Source organism: Muscardinus avellanarius (genome assembly GCF_963383645.1).
Source record: "Muscardinus avellanarius genome assembly, chromosome: 19".
NCBI classification, from domain to species: domain Eukaryota; kingdom Metazoa; phylum Chordata; class Mammalia; order Rodentia; family Gliridae; genus Muscardinus; species Muscardinus avellanarius.
Window position 1 is genome coordinate 1,929,266 of NC_137805.1, and position 20,956 is coordinate 1,950,221.

Sequence of the window (20,956 nt, forward strand, 5' to 3'; positions counted from 1 at the left end):
CTGAAAGTCATATGCCTAGAAGCTCCTGGCTCAGCTTTCAGTTCCCATTTCTTTGGAGTTGACACTTCCAGCAAATCCTAAGAGCACGGATGTGTAAAAAGAGGTGTACCTCCTACCTCCAGGTGTCAGAGACAGGAAGCTGAAGATGGGACAGTCTGACTTCTCTTTGACCAGCGTGCATTTGCAACTGAGTATTGCAGAATGTCGCCTGTTAGCTTGCAGCATGCATCTGCAGATTACATGCTTTCCCTGACCCACAGCTGCCACAAGTAACACTGCTCACTGGATTACAGCAGTCATCTTAAAATGCCCTCTCCTAAGCTTGCAGTGACTGATACATGAAATCAATTGCACTGCATCGTGCTTGCCATTTTCTCTGAAACTAGAGTGGGTAAAACTGAATTTTTAAATTACATTTTAGCATGATACAAAGCGCCAGCCTGGGAAATCTGTAGTTAAGGCTAACAGAGGATGTCATGCTCATTTGTCATAGAATTTGACATTTTTTTAAGTTCTTTGTGTTTTAATTTACATAACAACGTGATAAGAAATAAGCCAATGTGCCGGGCGCGGTGGCGCAGGCTTGTAATCCCCGCGCTTGGGAGGCAGAGACGGGAGTTGCGCAGGTTCGAAGCCAGCCTCACTGGCTTAAGAGACCCTGTTTCCAAATAAAAAAATATAAAATAGGTCTGGGAGTGTAGCCCGGAGGTAGAAGGGTTTCCAGGAACCACCAAAAAAAAAAAAAAAAAAAAGAAATAAGCTAGTGCTGGTGTGTCTTTTAACATTTTGTTTCCCAGGACTGTCCGTAGACAAGCTGTCATTACAGGCCGCTGTCTGCCGTGTCCTTGGAGTGGTGTGATATGCAGGAGTGCCTGCACCCCAGCCTCCATTTGTTGCACAATGTGCCCGCTTCACCCCGTCACAACTCACAGTCACATTTCTGTTCACCGTCGTTGTAATCTGTGGTCTTTCTCTAGACACTGCACTGCCTCGCCCTTCAGTCTCGCGTGCCACTGAATGCCTGTCACAAACCAGCCTCTGACTGCTAGTGCCACCCAGCAGTGTGACTCACACAGGCCTGGTACAGCGCGCGTGCATGTGTGTGTGTGTGTGTGTGTGTGTGTGTGGCTTTTAGTCATGAAGTTCAGGGGAATGGAACTTCTTGATCGTGTCTACATCTGAGGGTGCCGAAGCCGCCCATCTCTCTCTCAACTCCCCTCCCGCCTTCTCAGCTCTCCCTTTCCAGCCCGCTGGCACTCACACGCCCTGGCTCAGGACTGGCTTAGCACTTACGGGTTGTTGTATTCTGCTTTGGCTCCTGTTGTCAAAGAGGTGCATCTCTAGGCTCGTGTCAGCTCTGCACATTATCCTGAGCACCTGGGCACTGGCCAGCCCTTGCTTGTGGAAGCCCTCATTCTGCCTCATGTCCTCCAAGGTGCCTGCTAGCATCCTAGTCTCACTCCCCGTTGGGAAGGGAAAGCACGGGCCTTGTCTTTTCTCATACAGTTGCAGCTTCAGTCCTTGGACAAGTGTTGCTTCAGTCCTATTGCAGAGCAATGGAATACAAGTCCACATACACCCCTAACATACAGGATGCAACCCGAAGCCTTCCCAAATTCTCATCATCTTATTCGATGTTACCCTAGTAACAGTCTCCTTCCTCAGTACTTCTGCAAAATACTGCCTCATTTTGCTCTATCTCCCAATTGGCGGCCCTAATAGAGGGGGGCAGAGATGCAATGTATAATAAATGATGGTAAGAAAATGTGGCTTCCAGGAAGTTTCCCAGCCCAAGTGTGGAGACCACCTGCAGACTATTACAGAGAGACTATTACTATTACAGAGAGCAGTCACTGGGGCATTCTCACCTGTCACCTGCTTTACACACACGTGAGCCCTCCCTTCTCATGTCACTCTGTCCCGCCCTGCAGCTGGGAGATGCTTAGCACAGAGAGGTCATGAACATGACCTCTCCCCTTTCCCCTCTCTCCTCTTCTCTCCTCTCCTCTCCTCTCCTCTTCTTTTCTCTTCTCTCCTCTTCTCTTTTCTTTCTCTTCCTCTCTCCCCCCTCTCCCTTTTTCCTCTGCCTCAGCCTTTCCTGCTGACCTTCTTATGAAGACCAGAGTAGACCATGACAGGTGATGGGTGCCCAGAGTCAAGGCTGTTTGCTCCTTGTGGAGCCGGCCCATGCTGTGCTGTGGACAGCCCTGACTCTCACCTGTACTTCTTGAACAGAGCATGTATAGGGAAGAACTGGACCAGGCTGTTGTCAATAAGAGTGGTCAATCCAGGGGTAGCAGCTGTCATCTCAAAGGGGGTATATCATGCTCTAATACTTTTCTTCCTATCTCTAAGTAGTATTTTTATGCTCCATCATATTTCTTGTACATTTTTCTGTCTTCTGCAAGTCTTTTACGTTAAGAACCAGTAGTGTGCCGGGCGTGGTGGCGCACACTTGTAATCCCCGCGCTTGGGAGGCAGAGACAGGAGGATCGCGCAGGTTCGAAGCCAGCCGCGCGCACTGGTTTAGGAGACCCCGTTTCCAAAATGAAAATGTAAAAAATAGGTCTGGGAGTGTAGCCCGGTAGAAGGTAGAAGGGCTTCCAGGAACCCCAGTACCACCAAAAAAAAAAAAAAAAAAAAGAACCAGTAGTGTGTATTTAGCATATCTTACAAGTTTTATTGTGTCTCTGAGGCTGCCTACAAACTTGCTATCTGTGTTAACACATCCTGTGAGATTTACCCATGTCTCCCGAGCTTCCAGCTTATTTAGTGACTTGCATAACACTTCTCAGGAGCTTCATCCATCCTGTAAAGCACAAGGGAATGTTCTCAAACCTTATGGTGGGCTCACTACCTTCCCTGTTACCTTTCATGCATTGAGCCTCTCACAGGTTTCTTTGGACTATACTAGGTGTGTAGTTGAGACTGAAGCCCCTCTTGAAGAAAAAACTAACATATATCAAGCACCTTTGTCACTTTAGGCATTTTGCTAGACATTTCCACAAATAAGGAAAGTGCACCAAAATGGAGATGTTATTTGTATTTTATGGACTAAGAAATTGTGAATGACTTGCCAGAAACCACACCACTAGGAAGTGGATCCAGGTCCCAAATGCTCCTGTCAAATCTAAGTCCATGGAACAATATAGATTCCCTCCTCCTCCTCTTCCTCCTCCTCCTCCTCCTCTCCTCCTCCTCCTTCTCCTCCTCCTCTTCCTCCTCCTCCTCCTCCTCCTTCTCTTCCTCCTCCTCCTCCTCCTCCTCCTCCTCCTCCTCCTTTTTTATTTATTCTTTATTTTCGGTACAATGATAGAACCCGTCTTTAAGCTATACCTCTAGCCTTTTCTGTTTTATTTTTTGTGTGTGAAATTGGGAATTGTACCCAGGAGCCTTCTAGATCTCTCAGCTCTATTTTATTTTTTATTTTCAAACAGAGCTTTCTAAAATGCCGAGGGTCTTGCTGAGTTTCTGAGGCTGGCCTCAAATTTGTGATCCTCCTGTCTTAGCTTCTCAAATATTGGGATTACAGCTGTGTGCCTCCATATCCACCTCCAATTCCCTGTTTTTAAATGTACCTTCTAGATATAACTACTCTCTGCACTTTTAGAAATTAAGAAATGTTTTAATATTAGCTTAAACATAGTGGCCATTTCCAAATCCTTGCCTTCTTTTCAAAATTTACTTTTATTTTAGTGTGTTTTTCAACTTCTTACCTTGAATTTTGAGCAAGTTACGAGTACTTTATAAAGTGGGGCTGTTTGAGAAACCTGTAGAATTTGATGGAGGATATACCTGCCAGGAATCATGAAGAAGAAATGCCCAGAAAATCTGCAGTTTGGGAGTTGCAGTAATCACATTTACAGCCAGAGAAATTTCTCTTTATTTGGCAGAATAGAAATGAAAGCCATTCCAGTCTATTAGATAAACTGTACACACATATATCTTTTAGAAACACTTACTCCCCAGAAAGAGTGGTGTGTTGGCATCCGAATCTGTGCTTGTTAGTAACCTGATGGACGACCTCCCTACATGTAGCTGAGACAAATGGAGTCTGCATATGCCGAGGCCCGACCAGATTCAAATGATCAGTTTGTGTGCTGTTTTTAGACTTAAAAAGCAAATGAAAGAACTTGCATTAGCACTTGAAGAATCATAATTTATCCAGTTTTTTTTATTAAGCACTCATCTCTTCCAGAACTTTGTCTTCCACTGAAAAACGAGGAAAAGCATAGTTCTCTCTTCCCCAGTTTTCACGCCGACCAACTAATCTCTTATATTGCTTTTACTTGGACAGTTGTGTTTATCTTCACAAAGTCAATGCTGCATATAAGAGAAATGACTAAGAAAGAATGAGATTGAGTCGCAATTACAGCTGGTGTAGTCATCACCTCACAGTTATATCTTGAATTTCCATTTTACACAAGTTTCTGGTTTTTTTTAAACAAAAATGGGTTAATATTCTCTCTTCCTTGATTTCAGAATTCTGGGAGTTTTACATTTCTTCCTAGAATAAATTGTTTCATAAAATAAGTCATGAAGTGGCTTAAGCCTTTCCCCCTTTTTGTGTGTATCGAGTACTGGGAATTGAGCCCAAGGTCATTCTACAACTGACCAAAGCCCTTTTAAGTTTTTATTTTGAAATGCAGTTTCACTACGTTGTTGAGAGCCTTGCTAAGTTGCTGAGGCTGTCCTCAAACCTTTTATCCTCCTATCGCAGTCTCAAGTCCTGGGATTACAGGTATGTGCCGCCTTGCCTGGCTGAACTCTTTTTGTATTGATGCCCATGGGATCCTTGCCTTTCAACAGCACATAACCGAAGGCCTATCTTCAGGAATGTGATCATGGGACCAGGCATTTTTTCATAATGATGGAGAGTTTGCATTCCTTGCTTTGTGTCTTGATATCTAGATAATCTGAAGGAAAATGCCTAGACTATCATTCTCCCCATCTCTCATCGTTTCAAAGTAGAATAATTTTCCCTGCTTCTTACCTGCTTGGAGGGAGACATATTTTATTGGTGATGATCTTGGATTTGAAAGGGTTCTCTCTTCTCATAATTTCAGGGCCTTCATATATTCTATCAAATTTACCTTCAATCTGCTCTATACTGTAAGTATACTAAAATAAGCAGTATTATCCCCAATTTTAACATATTGAAATTGAAGCACGAAGCCCCTATTTCTGTTATGGCAGAAAGCTAGATTCAGGCCTGCTAGATATCCTGTTTAGTTTAGGGCCACTTCCTAGTTATCTGGCATATGAGTGTTAACTCAGTAGTCACCGTTGGCTCACTTGAGAGCACATCGGCTTCAGACCAGGGTCACAGGCCCAAAGGCCTGAGGCATGTTCTGTACTTCTGTCAAGCGCCTACCCAGCAGGGGCTTCTGGGCTTTCCTGGAGAATACTGCTGAAGAATATTCTATTTGTATGGGTCCCGTGTTTGAGGAATCTTCATTCTCCAAACTTCGTGTATCTTTTACTCCTGTTACTAACAGATGGGAAATCTAGGGTGGGAATTAGGCTCCTGTTTGCTTGTATAGTGTACTGCCTTTGGGAGTAGACTCCTCTGTGGGCCCAGACTCTTTCTGCAGGTGCCTGAGACAGAATTTCTTCTGCTGGTCATGCTGCTGGCTGGGGGCCACTGCAGTAGGGAGGGGATGCCCACTGGCTCAGGGCTTCCGCACACAGCTGGTAGAACGGTCCATAGAGAGCTGTGCCTTTTCCTCCAGAGCCCAAATGGCTGCTGACAGTATCTTTTCCTTTGTGCTCACCTGGCTACAAAGCCTAGCCCTCCTTTGGATTTACCGGAAGGAGAAATAAACATTTGTTTATTTATTTATTCAATTTATTTATTTTTATTTTTATGTGGATCATATTGAAAATGGCATACATTCAGACTGTGCTTGCTGCCCTCTCCCTGCCGATTTCCCCTTCCCCCTCCCAACAGTGAGTGTCCAGGTTAACCATGCTACATTTATACTTTTACACCTATTTGAATGTAGCACCTCCATTAATCAACCTCAGCCTTCTTCCTCTCCTATCCTTCCATTCTAGCTTAGCTGAGGTTTCCCCTCCATTATCTGGAGTCCATCTGGTATCCCCAGTGCTCCCTAGTTTGGTCAAGTTAAAGAAAACATATGTCCCTTCTCTTTCTGTGCTGGCTGATCTCACTTAACATAATGTTCTCCAGGTCTTTCCATCTTCTTGAGAATGACTTGATTTTGTTCTTCTTTCTAGCTGAGTAGAATTCCACTGTGTATATTTCCCATAATTTTGAAATCTATTCATTTATTGATGGATAGCAAGGTTGGTTCCATATTTTTGCTATTATGAATTGTGCTGCTATGAACATGGGTATGCATATGTTACTGTAGTTCTCTGATCTCAGTCCCTTTGGAAAAATACCCAGGAGTGGTATAGCCAGATCCTATGGTGGATCCATTTCCAGTTTTCCCAGGAATCTCCACAGTGATCTACATAGTAGCTAAACTAGTTTGCACTCCCACCAACAGTGTAAAAGAGTTTCTCTTTCCTCACATCCTCCTCAGCATTTGTTGTTATTTGATTTCTTTATGCTTGCCACTCTGATTGGGGTTAGATGGAATCTCAGCGTAGCTTTGATTTGCATCTCCCTGATGGCTAATGATGTTGAACATCTTTTCATGTATCTACTGGCCATTTGTATCTCTTCTTTTGTGAAGTGTCTATTCAATTCAGTTGCCAATTTCTTGTAAATGAACATTTTTGAAGTTTCCCTGGAGAGACCAGAGAAGAGATACATTGCACATCTCAGAGTTAAACTACTTAAAGTACTCACTAGACAGTCATGTTCTTCCCATAACACTGGGCTTTCTATTCCTCCTTCCTAGAGACTCCTGGAAGCTCCAACTGCTGCCCCTTACTGAGCCAAGTTCAGCTCCAGCCCACGTGCTTGGCTTTCATCCTCAGGCTTAGTACCCCCAAAGAACCTGATACTCGGAAACAGGAGACCCTCAGGTTGATAGAATCCCCCCTCTTAAAGACAGTTTAGAGATGAGTTTATGTTTCTTGATGTGTCATTTATAAGCCTCGCCTCACCTGCACCCATTCTCATCCCCAAGTCGTTTATCACAGTGTTTCTTCTAAATTGATGGAATGTTCTCCCCAAGAGGAATATTTAGTGTGTTGTGGGGGGGAGGTTACTGGGGATGGAACCCAGGGGCTTTGTACCTCCAGACTATACTTTCAGATCTATTTTTATATTTTATTTAGAAACAGGATCTCACTAAGTTATTGAGAGCCTCACTAAGTAGCTGAGGCTGGCTTCGAACCTGTGCGATCCTCCTGTCTCAGCATCCCGAGTACTAAGATTACAAGCGTGTGCCACCACACCTGGCTGGGATTTGATTTAAAATTTTTTTTTCTCTTTCTTTGCTTTACAGTTCTTTGCCCTCGTCCTTATCTCCCTCAATGCCTGCTTGCTAAAAATGTTATATAGTTATAGGTAAGCCAGAAAAGGATAAAAACATAGGTGACTATGTTTCCCACAGCTCAAGAGAGAAAATAGTTGGGAAATGAAGTTGAAAAGTATTTATTGAAAAGAGACTCTGAGCTCCATAGTCTCCATTATCCATTCATTGATTATTTAGCAAATATTCACTTGGTACTTATAAATATTTTTAAATACAGTATTAGATGTATTGACATGCCAAGGGACAGAAAAGATGAAGGAACACTTTGTGTACTTGTAAAGTACTCAAGGAATGGTTCTGTAAGGAACACTTCTGTAAGGGACAGTCAGTAGGGAAGAGAAACACCTGGAGAGAAATCAAGCAGTGTGGAACAAACAGGTGCCTGCAGGGGTGATCTGGAAGACAGCAGGGTGGACTCCATACATGCTCCCTTGAGAGAGATAAGTGGACTCCAGTGAGTAGCAGGAGAGAGGAGGCATTCTGAGAGATGGGAACCCTGCGTGCAGAAACATGCAGCTGCTGTGCTATTAAAAGGAAGTAGTTAACAGGAAGTATCAGAGTCTGAGGCTAACCTTAGGGGCTCTCCTTTTAGGTAGATGTGAATTAGTAAATTGCATGATGATGCATCTGTGGGAAGGAGAAAGAGTGTAGCAAGAGCATCCTTTTCAGAGTCACTGAAAGAGTGCTCAGGAAGTGGGTCTTGGGTGACCCTGATTATCCCAGTAAAACAAGACCATTGGGAGGACTGAGATCTAGAACATTTTGAAATACATATCACAGAGAATATAACTGGAAAGGTTTTTCAGGGAGGAAGGACTGCCCTGTTGAAGTAGCCTGCATTTCCTGTGACTGTGCCCTGCCTTCCTCGTGGCTCTCTGCAGCAATGCTGGCCAGCCTAGGAGAGACAAGGGGACAACACAGGCTGATGGACCCTGCCAGAAGGGATTGAGGTGCTGGCCCCTCAAGGGAGGAGGACTGTCCAGAGCCCAGCTGGACCTGTGTTGAGTGGTCCAGAAGGGGAGAGGTATACTGCTGTACCAGGGAGACTCAGTGGAGAAGCCAGCAGTCTCAGCACCCATGAGGTACATGTGCATACTGGAAATCAGAAAGCATTGGTACTTTGGTCCTTGGTGACATATTTGGTGATCTTAGAGCTAGATCACAAGGAGAAATAATGGGATGGTAGTCTGTGATCTCTACAGGACATTGCAATGATTAATGAAATGCTGGCTTCATTTACCACCCTGGGCTTAGTTCCATTTGCAGTTGTTGTCTGAAGAGACTTTAATTAAACCTAATGCATTAATGTGTGTTACCATACAGATTCTTACATTTAGAATATGTTTCATGTTTCTTTAAACATGTTCAAAGTTATGTTGCTGCCTAAGATACTGAGTAGAGTTAATGAGCTAGATTCTGCCATCTTGCAAATGATGGGATTTTCACTTGTCTTTCCGCAGCTATGGCTTGGAGTAGCAATGCCTAAATATGTTTATCAGTGAAAAGCTTACCGAGCAGTGAAGGCCAGTATATCTATTTGTATTTATTTAGAAAGCATAACATTCACTAAGTATACCTATTTATTATACTACACTTCTAGAAGTAGAAATGTGAAGAAACTAAGATAAATAGAAAATTTCAGTCTTTACACACCCCGTGGATCATCTTGCCTCCTCTCCTTTTATTCCATTTTCTGTGTCTGAGAAGATTTTAGTTAAATTTGTGCATTAACGTGTGCTGCTGTGCATAGTGTGCATACATTTTTTTTTTTTTTGGTGGTACTGGGGTTCCTGGAAGCCCTTCTACCTCCGGGCTACACTCCCAGACCTATTTTTTACATTTTCATTTTTGGAAACAGGGTCTCCTAAGCCAGCGCACGCGGCTGGCTTCGAACCTGCGCGATCCTCCTGTCTCTGCCTCCCAAGCGCGGGGATTACAAGCGTGCGCCACCACGCCCGGCTAGTGTGCATACATTTGAACCTTATTCCACATTTCAAACACATTCAGAGTCATGTTGTTTCATAAGACTTTATTTTGCAAAAATCGGACAAAACTTTTTAAATGTATATGAGAGCCTAATATACACACACACGTATGTATAAATACTCAAAGTGACTCTGACAGATGTTATTAAAAATGAATACTATTGAAGAAAACTTACCAAGTAACTGGCTAAATGGGGGCCAGTTAGAGTATCTTTCTTTGGATGAAAAACTGATATATACAACCAAATATATACTGATGACAGATCTTAAAATTGACAGTCCTTAAGCCAGCAAAGTATGTATATAACATAAATTTGTGGGCAGCACTCAATTGCAAATTGTTTATAAGTAAATGCAGTCCATCGTATGGACATGTTTATGATATTTAAGTTGTAGTTGATCATTTTATGGCCCAGAAAAGATGAATTTACATCAGTAAAACCATTCAGAGAAAGAGAAATAATGAATTTGCTCCTCAAAAATATGCAGTAGTGATGCCTTGCTTTCTCAACATTAAAAAAATAATAGAGTATTTAGGTCTGGCTTATCATTTGTAACTGATCTACTGTCCCTCTCCTCTAGATCAACATCTCACCCCATGCCCAGTTCAGTGTGGGCTTCTTGTGCTCTTGTTATCCTCTTCCCAAATGCTGATACCTACTGCCCTTAAGTCATTGAGCTGCATCTTCACTCTTTCTAATATTTAATATATGTGGTTTGTTAGGGAAATTGGCACCCCTTGTAAAGGTCCTATCCTAGGGCTACTGTGTGGAAAGAACGGCCCCCAGAATCACAAAGTAGGTTTGAAATGTCATTTTGCTGATCAAAAGATTTTTAAAAAATGGCTCAATGTTAATGAGCTGTCATGTCGACAAAGAGGGAGGAACTCCCCGGCCCAGCCCACAAGTTAGGTGTCTGATTTACTTTATTCTAATTTTGGTTGAGATCTTTTTAAGAACTTTTCTGCCCAAGGAAAGAAACTCATTGGTAGTTCAAAGTCAATAAGAGCTCGGGTATATTCAAGCAAGTTCGCCATGGGGCTCCCTCTCCCAGATCTTCATTCTAATGCCTGCAATGTGTCATAAACTCTCCTAAGGTGCGTTGACCAGCAGATAAAAAGCCCAGTCTCCTGGGACTTATGTTCTAGTGGGGAAACAAGACCTACTGGTAACCTATGCCATGTATCATGATCAAAAGCTCTAAGTACAGAAACAGATTAGGGAGGGGAGGAAGGAGTGTGGAATGGGTAAAGGAGAATGCAATTTTAGATTGAATATTTCAGAAAGGTATCACTGAGTAAGTGACTATTGAGAAAAGACTGGAAGGAAGCAAGAAAACCAGTCATGTGAACACTTATAAAAGAGCATTCCAGGAAGAGGACAAAGCACAAACAAAGTCCCTGGGGCCACACTTAAGGTGTATGTGTTTGATGATCCTGGATAAACAGGGAATCCAGAGTGATCCAGAGAGAGTGGTTGAGGATGTAGCTAGGAAGGAGACCCATGTAGGTTAGTGAAGAAATCTGAACTTGTACCTAGATGAGATGGGACACCTTGAGAAGGTGTCTCATTAGAGCAAAGAAATGGCCTCATCTGACTTATTTTTTAACAAGATCTGGCTGCGGTGTTGAGCAGAGAATGAGGACATGAGCAGGGCAGTCAGGAGAGAGAGGCCTTTACAAAGAAGCCAGAGAACAATGATGCTAGGATGTTAGCGGTGGAACATCTGGCCAGCTTCTCATTCTCTGGAGGCTGGCGGAGAAGGTTTACTGACTGAATATGACGTGGGAGAAAGAGGGACATTAAGAATAATGCCACTTTTATTAGTGAAACAGGCAGAAAGATGGCACTGTAATTTCCTGAGATGGGGAAGGGAATCTGGTTTGGGTAGGATTAATTTTGGTTTAAGTGTACCATGTTACTTTGGAAGCACAAGTTAGACATCCACGCAGGCAGTAGGATATTTGATTCTGGGTTCAGAGAAGAGATGTGAGCTTCCAGGAAGCCATTGCATGTAAATTTAAATTGTTCCCACCACGTGGGAAGGCAGAGGGCCCACTTCCCTTCTGTTCTCTCTTGGCCCGCTGGTTTGTGTCTGGGTAACATTGCTGTGTTCTGGTCCTGAAGAAGTCCTTATCCTGACTGGCTGCTCTGGCCTTGCACCATGACCAAAAAGTGGACTGGAAAGGAAGCCATCTTTGAGGCCAGGAGCAACGTTTCCCAAGCCTCTGTGACACGTGCACTGCCCTTGGAAGGTCACCACCCCGCAGCACAACCTGTGCTACTGTTTACTTAATTGTTATAACCTCAAATCTTTTCTTATACCTGTCAACCTAGTACAGTTGAATAAAGAAAATGTATTATATGCACACAATGGAGTTTTACTCAGCCATAAAGAAGAACAAAATTATGTCATTTGCAAAGAAATGGATGGAACTAGAAAATATATTAAATGAGATCTGCCAGTCTCAGAAAGTGAAGGGTTGTATGTTTCTCTCATATGTAGAAGCAGAAAATAGAAAACAAAGGGGACTTCAAGAGAGTGACTGTACAATAGTGGAAGGGGGTTGGGAAAGGAGATAGGAGAAAAAAGAGGACTGAGGAAGAGAGTTATAGTTCAAATAATGCTGTGTCCATCTATGAAGGTATCACCAGCAACCCCACTAACATGTATGGGGAGAGGAGGGAGCAGAGTCGGATGATGAGGGACGCATGCCAAGCTTTCTATGCTTGTATATTTGTATCACTTGAACCCTAACGTGATGTAAAATTAAAATGCACCAATAAAAGTATTTGAGAGAGAGGGAGAGGGAGAGGGAGAGGGAGAGGGAGAGGGAGAAGGAGAGGGAGGGAGGGAGGGAGGGAGAGAGAGAGAGAGAGAGAGAAAGAGAGAGAGAGAGAGAGAGAGAGAGAGAGAGAGAGAGAGAGAGATTGATTGATTGAGATTCCCCATTCAGGGCCATGGCCATTCAAAGGCCCTGATGTGGCGAGGGGATGTATGTTGAGGGGATGCAGCAGGAGCGAAGACATTGGAGAACAGAGCCCAACGTGAGGATGCTGTGGGCAGTGGGTGCCAGGTTGAAAATTTAGGTCTTTTCTAGGAGCAGAATGAAGTTGTTGGGTTAGCTGGAATGATTCATTTTGAGTTTTGAAAAGATGTAACAGATGCTCAGTGTGGTGGCACACGCTTGTAATTCCCACGCTTGGGAGGCGGAGACAGGAGCATCGCGCAGGTTCGAAGTCAGCCTCCCTGGCTTAAGAGACCCTGTTTCCAAATAAAAAATATAAAATAGGTCTGAGAATTAAGCCCAGAAAAGGGTTTTCAGGAACCCCAGTACCACCAAAAAAAAGAAAAAATGAAAAGAAAAGATCTAACAGTTGTGGAAAGAAGGGGTTAGAAGGGGCATGTGTGCATACCTGAAGAGGCTCTGCAGAATCCACAGGAGACCCGATAGTCTGGGATAGGGTGGCAGTAGAGGAAAAAGGCAGGAGGAGGGAGCTCCAGCATGACATGCTCTGGAGGTGAAAGGAGCAAGGCCTGGCCCTCACTGTTAGGTAGGGCTGTTAGAAGAAGCGGCTCAGGGATGGCATCTCTAGTTGGCTGGCATCGCATGACAGGTGGTAGGGATGGGGGATATCAAATATGGCTTAAGACAAGGCAAATCCGAGACACCCAAAGAAAGATGTCTCCAAGCTGAGTACATGGGTCTGTAGCTTAGAAGAATGGTCGAAATGGAGCCGGAACTTGTTAGCCTGTGTGTTGGGTGTGATAGGCTGATGCGGTCCACCAGCCTCCTGCACTGTGATGACCAACTATCAGCCAGTTAAAGCTAGATCTGTAATTCTCTCTGGAAAAAAAAAGCTGAGATGTATTATGTGTTTATACTAATAATCACAGAGATGCAAGAACGTTTTGTCCTCTCTCTCCCCTTCCTTTTTCTGTGACCTTCCAACTCCTCTCTTCACTCTCTTCTTTCTCTGATTTCCTTTTTCTTTTTTCTTTTGTTCCTTTCTGTCCACTGTGGTGGCTTCTGTTGACACTGGTATGAGCATACCACTATACCAAAGTGGTCATACCATGGGGTTTTTCTACTACCCACGTGCAGAATTAAGGGACAATTTCTATAACTGATCAAGAGGTGAGCATCTGCCTGTCCCTCTGGCATCTGGCATATGCTGCTTGTGATAAGATTTGAGAGCCAAGGTGAATATTTAATAAAGTGCAATTATTATTTATAAGTTGTATTTATGCAGTTAGATTAATGTTTTTTTCAATTCTGGAGAAATTTTACATGCTAATCACTTTTAATTTAATTTTTAAATTGTGTTTTTAAATTTTTAGTTACTTTTCCTTCTAATTAATGCCGATTCATTTTTGTTTGCCTGGTTAATAGATTACTGTCCTAGATGAGACATGGACCGTATTCAGGCGTTACAGTCGTTTTCGAGAAATGCATAAAACATTGAAATTAAAGTATGCAGAGGTAAGTTATGAAATTATTATCTCCAATTAAGAACATTCATTTCATAAAGTAAATGAGCTGATTGCATTAGCAATATCCTCTCTCTTTATTATCTTGTATTTCCAGATCTTATTTCAATTACTCATATTTCACTGGCAGCTTTTTAATTTTTACTCATTTTTCTTTTTCTGTTCTACACAATTTAAAGATTTTCTGAATGTAAGATTTTTTAAATGATAAAATGTCAGCACTGAATCCTATCCTTTTCATAAATTAAATATTTTAATCAATTTACAGCTTCTCAACCATAAGACCTATTAAATGAAACAGTAACAAGATACTTAGTATAGATTTTCCCTTTCTTCTACTAAGAAAGACCACATTCATACTTAGACTTCCATGTAGAGAGAAATTGAGGCATTACAATTATTTTGCTATTAAACATGGAAAGGTCAGTAGATTAATAATATGAACTTATCTAGATACAAGAAAGTATTTCATGTATCGGATCACATGTCCAGAGTATATTGTTATATTAGTAATCTTTTTCCTTTGGACATGCACTGGCGTGCGTGCGTGCATGCGTGTATGCTTGTGTCACCGGAGACTGATCCAGGGCATTCTACCTCCATGTTATACTCCTAGCCCCTTTTATAGTTTTTGTTTTGAAATGGTCTCATTAGGTTGCTGTGAGTCTAACTATATTGCTGAGGCTGTCCTTAAAATGCTCCCAAGTACTGAGATTACCGGCATGTGCCACCACACCCATCCCAAAATACTGCATTTGAAAATTATTTTAAGCAAAGAAAACTATTCCTAGAATGAATGTATATTTTCAAAGTGATGATAAGGACGGCAATGACTTGACTTCAATTAAAGAAAACCTGCACAGGTAGAAATGTTTGGAAAGTTGGCATCCAACTGACAGCAGATCAGCCAACAATCACTGTCTAATTAGCTAGTTTTCATTAACTATTGCTTCTCAGCACTATTTTTATAGTTTCTTATGACATCTTAAAAGTAATTGAATCAGAATCATGTTCCTAATTTGGCTCACAGTGAGTAAACTAATATTTTCTGAACATTGACATGACTTCTGACTTCTCTTACTATTGAAATGGTTTAGTTAGTCACTTAGAATTACTTTGTCAAAAGGGAGAATATATGTGTGTGTGTATATATATATATATATATATATATATACACATACACACACATATATATACACACATATACATATACAAAAGGGAGAATATATATATACACATATGCATAACTTATAAAAGAGAACCCATCACATGTGCATGTATTTCAAAGACAAAGGTAAGATGAGCAGTTATTTAAAACCATGTGGTAAGCTTCAAAATAAAAAGGATGTGCTGAGAGGAAAGTGTGTTGATTCTGCAGCCTGAGGGGCGGTGCCCATGACACTGCCTGTTAGAGGCCACAGCTGTGACCCGTTTCCTCGCCACCTCTGGGGTGCTTCCATACGCCTGGTGTTGTGCTTGGCATTGGTTTGCTTTGCGGTTCTCCTGGCAGCACTGTGAACGTAGGGTCCCTGATCTACTGAGAGTGAAAGAGGTGGTGAATGGCAAGTCCAGTGCCACACGACGGGAGAGGGAAGCCAGCACCTACACTCAGCCACTTGGACTGTTAATATTTCTATACCAACCCTAACATTGAACTTGAGTTAAGAAAACAACACATGACCTCTAAAAATACAGTACCATGTCATTCTAAATATACATGAATCTTATTTTTGTCAAAGAACACTATTGCTCTTGGAATATTTTCAAGAGGAAGCTTAAATATAAAACTGAATATCAGCCAGGAATTTTTCTGTACATTTGGGTTTTGTTTCTACAGAGCTCAGCTTCACACTGTCTTACTTGCTAAGTGCATCTTGGCACTTGAGATTGTTATAGGGTCATGGGTCTTTCCTCAGTTCTTGCCTCCCAGAAAAATTTCATCTTGGGGGCACAGATAGGGCCCTCCAGAGAAGGCTTTGTTGGATAAAATTCCACAGAGCTGGTTAGTCCAGGAGAGGAGTAAAGGAGAGAGAGCAAAAAGGAGAGAGGTTCCTCTGCCACGTGGTGGGCTTGTAAACTCTCAGAAGTTACACTGCCCGTTATGTATATTAACTTGGATTTCATGCCACAGCAGTGTGACTGCGCAGGGTCGCATGACGTGGGGTATCTAAAGCGGCAGCATCAGAGGTGGGAAGTCTCTCGTCACAGCTGGATGGCAATGCCTACATTTCCTTCTGGGGAGGCTTTTCTCTGACCTGTTTACTTTCTAGTTTCTTGGGTGTCAAGTATTACTGCTGCCATTATTGCCATCTCTGTCTATAATGTTAACCTTTAAGTAATCAGCTATTTCCAAATGGTCTACTTGACCTACAGACATCCTAGAAATTATTTGACTTGTTAAAGACATAATTTCTTACCTGATGTGGTGGTACACATCTGTAATCCTTGTGTTTGGGGGGCTGAGACAGGCACAAATTCAAGGCCATTCTGGGCAGCTTAGTGAGAACTTGTCTCAAAATAAAAACTGAAAAGAACCGGGGGTGTCACTCAGAAATAGAATACCTTGCATTCAGTCTTCATTACCAATCACCAAAAAACATAAGTTAAACAGGCATAACTTCTTCAGAAAAGCTGACATGTTGATTATAGAAAGACCCTGGAAATTTCCTCTCTTGCACAGCTGTTTTACAGCTGAGTGGGAACAGGGGGTTTTTGTGTCCATGTGTCGTCGTTGTTTTTGTTTTTCTCTCACTTCTACGCCAGATCAGGCTCATTATTTCTATGGAAGTAGTAATAGTTTTTTCAAATGATAGGTATATAGCTGTGCATGTACTCCTAGTACTTGGGAGGCTGAGACAGGAGGATCACAGGTTTGCGGCCAGCCTCACCTGCTTAGTGAGGCCTTCTGCAACTTAGTGAGATCCTGTTTCAAAATAAAGGGTAAAAAATAGGGCTGGGAGTGTAGCTCAGAGGTAGAACTTGTTTCAATCCAGTAACACACACACACACACACACACACACACACACACACACACACGATATGTATTAAATTTACCTGATCTAAGACTCCAGATATTAAAACAAGTTGCAAAAATATTGAAGAGCATAGCAGAATGCAAAATACACAGAATCTGTAATGTATTTACCGTGGTAGGGAATTTTCTTGTCACATTAAAATTTTAGTTTTAGTCACAGCCTATAATCTTTTGGAATTTCATCTAAAATTATATCCTGTTCTTACAAACTTCCTTCTGGAGTTTATCTTCCTGGAGGATATACTCTAAAATAGTTTAATGTGACAGTTTTCTTTATGAAGATTTTTTTCTTTCAGTAATTTTTAAAAATAATAGATTATATGTTTGTGATGAAAGAATGACATTATTATTGTATGTGTGTGTGTGTGTGTGTGTGTGTGTGTGTTTACTGTGAAAGTTTATCTTAGTCTGACCCTCAAAGGTAGCCATATGCAATACCCATCAGAAGATCTTTTTAGATCCAGGTATAATTCAGACTCAGATGGTTTCCATAGACCGTACTCACCATCAAGGTCCCTGGGAACATGAGGACAGGGACCACTATCTGTCAGGAGGGCAGAGCCGTGGTGATAGCCTCCCAGGCTTTCTGTGTGGCAGTTCACACAGCTAACTTTGCCACACATCTCCCAGGCAGTAGCTTCTTTGCTGCACAGAAGCTCTTCAGTTTAATGCAATCCATGTATTAATCCTCATTTTAATTTCTTCTACCTTTGAGGTCTTATTGAGAAAGCTTTTACCTGTGCCTCTGTGTTAAAGTGTTGGACCTATGCTTCTTCAAGAAGCTGCAAGGTCTCTGGTCTGTTTTCTGAGTCTTTGATCCATCTTGAACTGACTCTTACTCTTGTGCAGGGTGAGAAAGTGGAATTTATTTCCATTTTTCCACATATAGATAACCAGTTTTGCCAGCACCATTTGCTGAAAAGGCTATCTTTTTTTCCAGCATCTGTTTTTGGCCCCTTTGTCAAAAATCAATTGGCTATAACTGTGTAGATTTGTTTTTGAATCTTCCATTCTGCTTTAGTGGTCTATGTGACTGCATTTGTGCCAATACCATGCTGTTTTTATTACTATGGTTCTGTACTATAGTTTGAATCCAGGTATTGTGATGCCTTTTGCATGATTCTTGTTGCTGAGAACTGTTTTGGCTATTCTGGGTCTTTGTTGTTCCATATGAGTTTAAGGTCTGATTTTTCTAGATCTGTGAAGAATGACCATAACATTTTAACATTTTAATATGGGTTGAATATATTCTGTAGCATGGCCATTTTGATTATATTTATTTTGCCTATTCAAAAGCATGGGAGATCCTTCCATCATCTATAATCTTCCAGCTCGCCCTTCCTTCCTTCTTTCCTTCCTTCCTTTGCATTGTTGGTGATGGAACCCAGGGACATTCTACCTCCTGAACTAGCCCCAGCCCTATTTTTTATTCTTTATTTTGAAACAGGGTCTCACTGAGTTGCAAAGGGCCTCACTAAGTAGCTGAGGTTCTTCAGGTTCTTTTAGTGTGTTATAATTTTCATTGTAGAGGTCCTTTGTTACCTCCTTGGTTAGATTTATTTCTTAGTATTTTATTGTTGAGATTATTGTGAAAATGTTTTTGGGATTTCTTTTTCAGTAGATTTATGATTGGCATATAGAAAAGCTGATTGTTTATCAGTCCTTAAATTTATCTGGAATAGCAAAAAGCCCAGAATAGCCAAGGTAGTTCTCAGTAACAAAAACCACGCAGGAGGAATTACAATACCTGACTTTAAACTATACTACAAAACCATTGTAATAAAAACAGCATGGTACTGGCAAAAGAACAGATATATAGACCAATAGAGCAGAATAGAAGACCCAGAAACAAGTACACACACTTTCAGCCAATTGATTTTTGACAAAGGGGCCAAAAACATACACTGGAAAAAAGATAGCCTCTTCAACAAATGGTGTTGGCAAAACTGGTTAACCATATGCAGAAAATTGGATATTAATCCCACTTTTTCACCCTGTACAAAAGTCAAATCACGGTGGATCAAAGACTTGGAAATTAAACCAGAGACCTTGAAGCTCCTTGAAGAGGGCATAGGTCCAATACTACAACACATAGGTACAGACAAACATTTCCTCAACAAGACCCCAAAGGCATAACAAACTAAAAGGAGAATCAATACATGGGATTGCATAAAACTGAAGAGCTTCTGTTCAGCAAAGGAAACTATCAAGAACCTCAATCGAGAGCCAATAGAATGGGAGAAGATTTTTGCCACCTACACCACTGATAGAGGACTAATATCTAGAATATACAGAGAACTCAAGAAACTCAACACTAAGAAAACAAAGCATCCAATAACAAAATGGGCAAATGAACTAAATAGACACTTCACAAAAGAAGAAATTCAAATGGCCAATAAATGCATGAAAAAATGTTCAACATCACTGGCAATCAGAGAGATGCAAATCAAAACTACCCTGAGATTCCACCTAACTCCAACTAGAATAGCAATCATTCAAAACACAAACAACAACAGATGCTGGTGAGGATGTGGAGAAGTGGGAACTCTAAGACATTGTTGGTGGGATTGCAAATTAGTGCAACCACTTTGGAAAACAGTATGGAGAATCCTCAGAAGAATGGGAACAAATCTACCATTTGATCCAGCAATGCCACTGTGGGGTATCTACCCAAAAGAAAAGAAACCAAACTACCAAACTAATGCATGTGTATCTATGTTCATAGCTGCACAATTCACCATAGCCAAACTATGGAACCAGCCAAGATGTCCATCAACAGATGAATGGATTACAAAACTGTGGGATATGTAAACAATGGAATTTTACTCAGCCATAAAAAAACCCCTCAATTACATCATTTTCAGGGAAATGGATGGAACTGGAGGACATTATGCTAAGTGAGATTAGTCAGTCACAAAAAATAAGAAATCAGATGCTTTCCCTAATATGTGAGAGTTAGGGAGAAATGGGTCATAGGAGGAACTCCCCAATATGATGTTTGAATATAATGCACCAATAAAAAATTTAAAAGAAAAAAAATTTAAAAAAATTAAAAAAAGAAAAGCTGATTTTTTAGATTGATTTTATATCCAGGTACTTTGCTGAATTTGTTAATCAGTTCTAAAAGTCTTGGTTGTTTTAAAAATTGTTATTTTACTCTTATTTATTCATTTTGTTTACTCTTAGCAGTTTCTTCCAGATTCCAAATTGACTTCCCCTTTTGCTTTGAAATAGTTTGTCCTCTTCATATGCTGACATGTATTATGCAGGATAATAGCTTCTTTGGTTTTCATTCTCTGCTCCCCTTCATTGACCTTGTATGAAATCTTAATTAAATTAAACTCTGTTTTCAAATTCTGCATCTATAAAATGATAATGACACAGCTAGTTTGTAAAAGATTGTGAGAGCCTCAGATGAAATATGTTCCTGAAAGCAACTATGAAGCTTTATGCAGCATCTGCCAGATAGCATGTCTGTGAAATTTTATCATACAAATTATTTCTGCAGTGCTCTTTTTCTGTATTAAAACCATGATTTTTTACTCTATTAAAATAAGTATCAGCTTTTTAATATCAATCGAGTTATGTTCTCTGGAACAAAACCCCACTAAATGTTCCTTTTTTGTTTCTCTGAGGAGGAGATGCAGTTACTGTTTATGTCTAGTGTCTATGAAATTTACCAGTAGATCATAGGCTGAAGATCCTTCAAAGAAGCCTAGCTCATTGAGAAGCTATTTTTTTAAGAAGGAAGAAAAGAAAGAAAGAATGAAAGAACTTTTTAAAAACTTGCATCTATTTTTTTCTACCCCTGTGGTACTGGGGATTGAACTCAGGAGCATTCTACTCTGAGCTGCACGTGAACCCTATTTTTAAAATCTGAAACAAGGTCTTGCTAAGTTGCTAAGGACCTCACTAGGCTGCAAACATTAACTTCAAACCTATGATTCTCCTGTTTCTGCTTCTGCCTCCCACGTACTGGGATTATAGGCTT

The 20,956-nt window shown here is 41.2% G+C and overlaps 1 protein-coding gene across 3 annotated transcripts in view; it reads left to right on the top strand.

The window, feature by feature from the left end:
• The window catches only part of KIF16B (kinesin family member 16B), a gene marked incomplete at both ends in the record, with an annotated part of 310,078 nt that overhangs the window by 231,390 nt on the left and 57,732 nt on the right, over nucleotides 1-20,956 (top strand). For all 3 annotated transcript variants that reach the window (XM_080716112.1, XM_080716113.1, XM_080716114.1), the window contains one exon: nucleotides 13,833-13,922. In XM_080716112.1, the coding sequence (XP_080572238.1) occupies nucleotides 13,833-13,922 (90 nt within the window). The remainder of the gene's footprint in view (nucleotides 1-13,832; nucleotides 13,923-20,956) is intronic.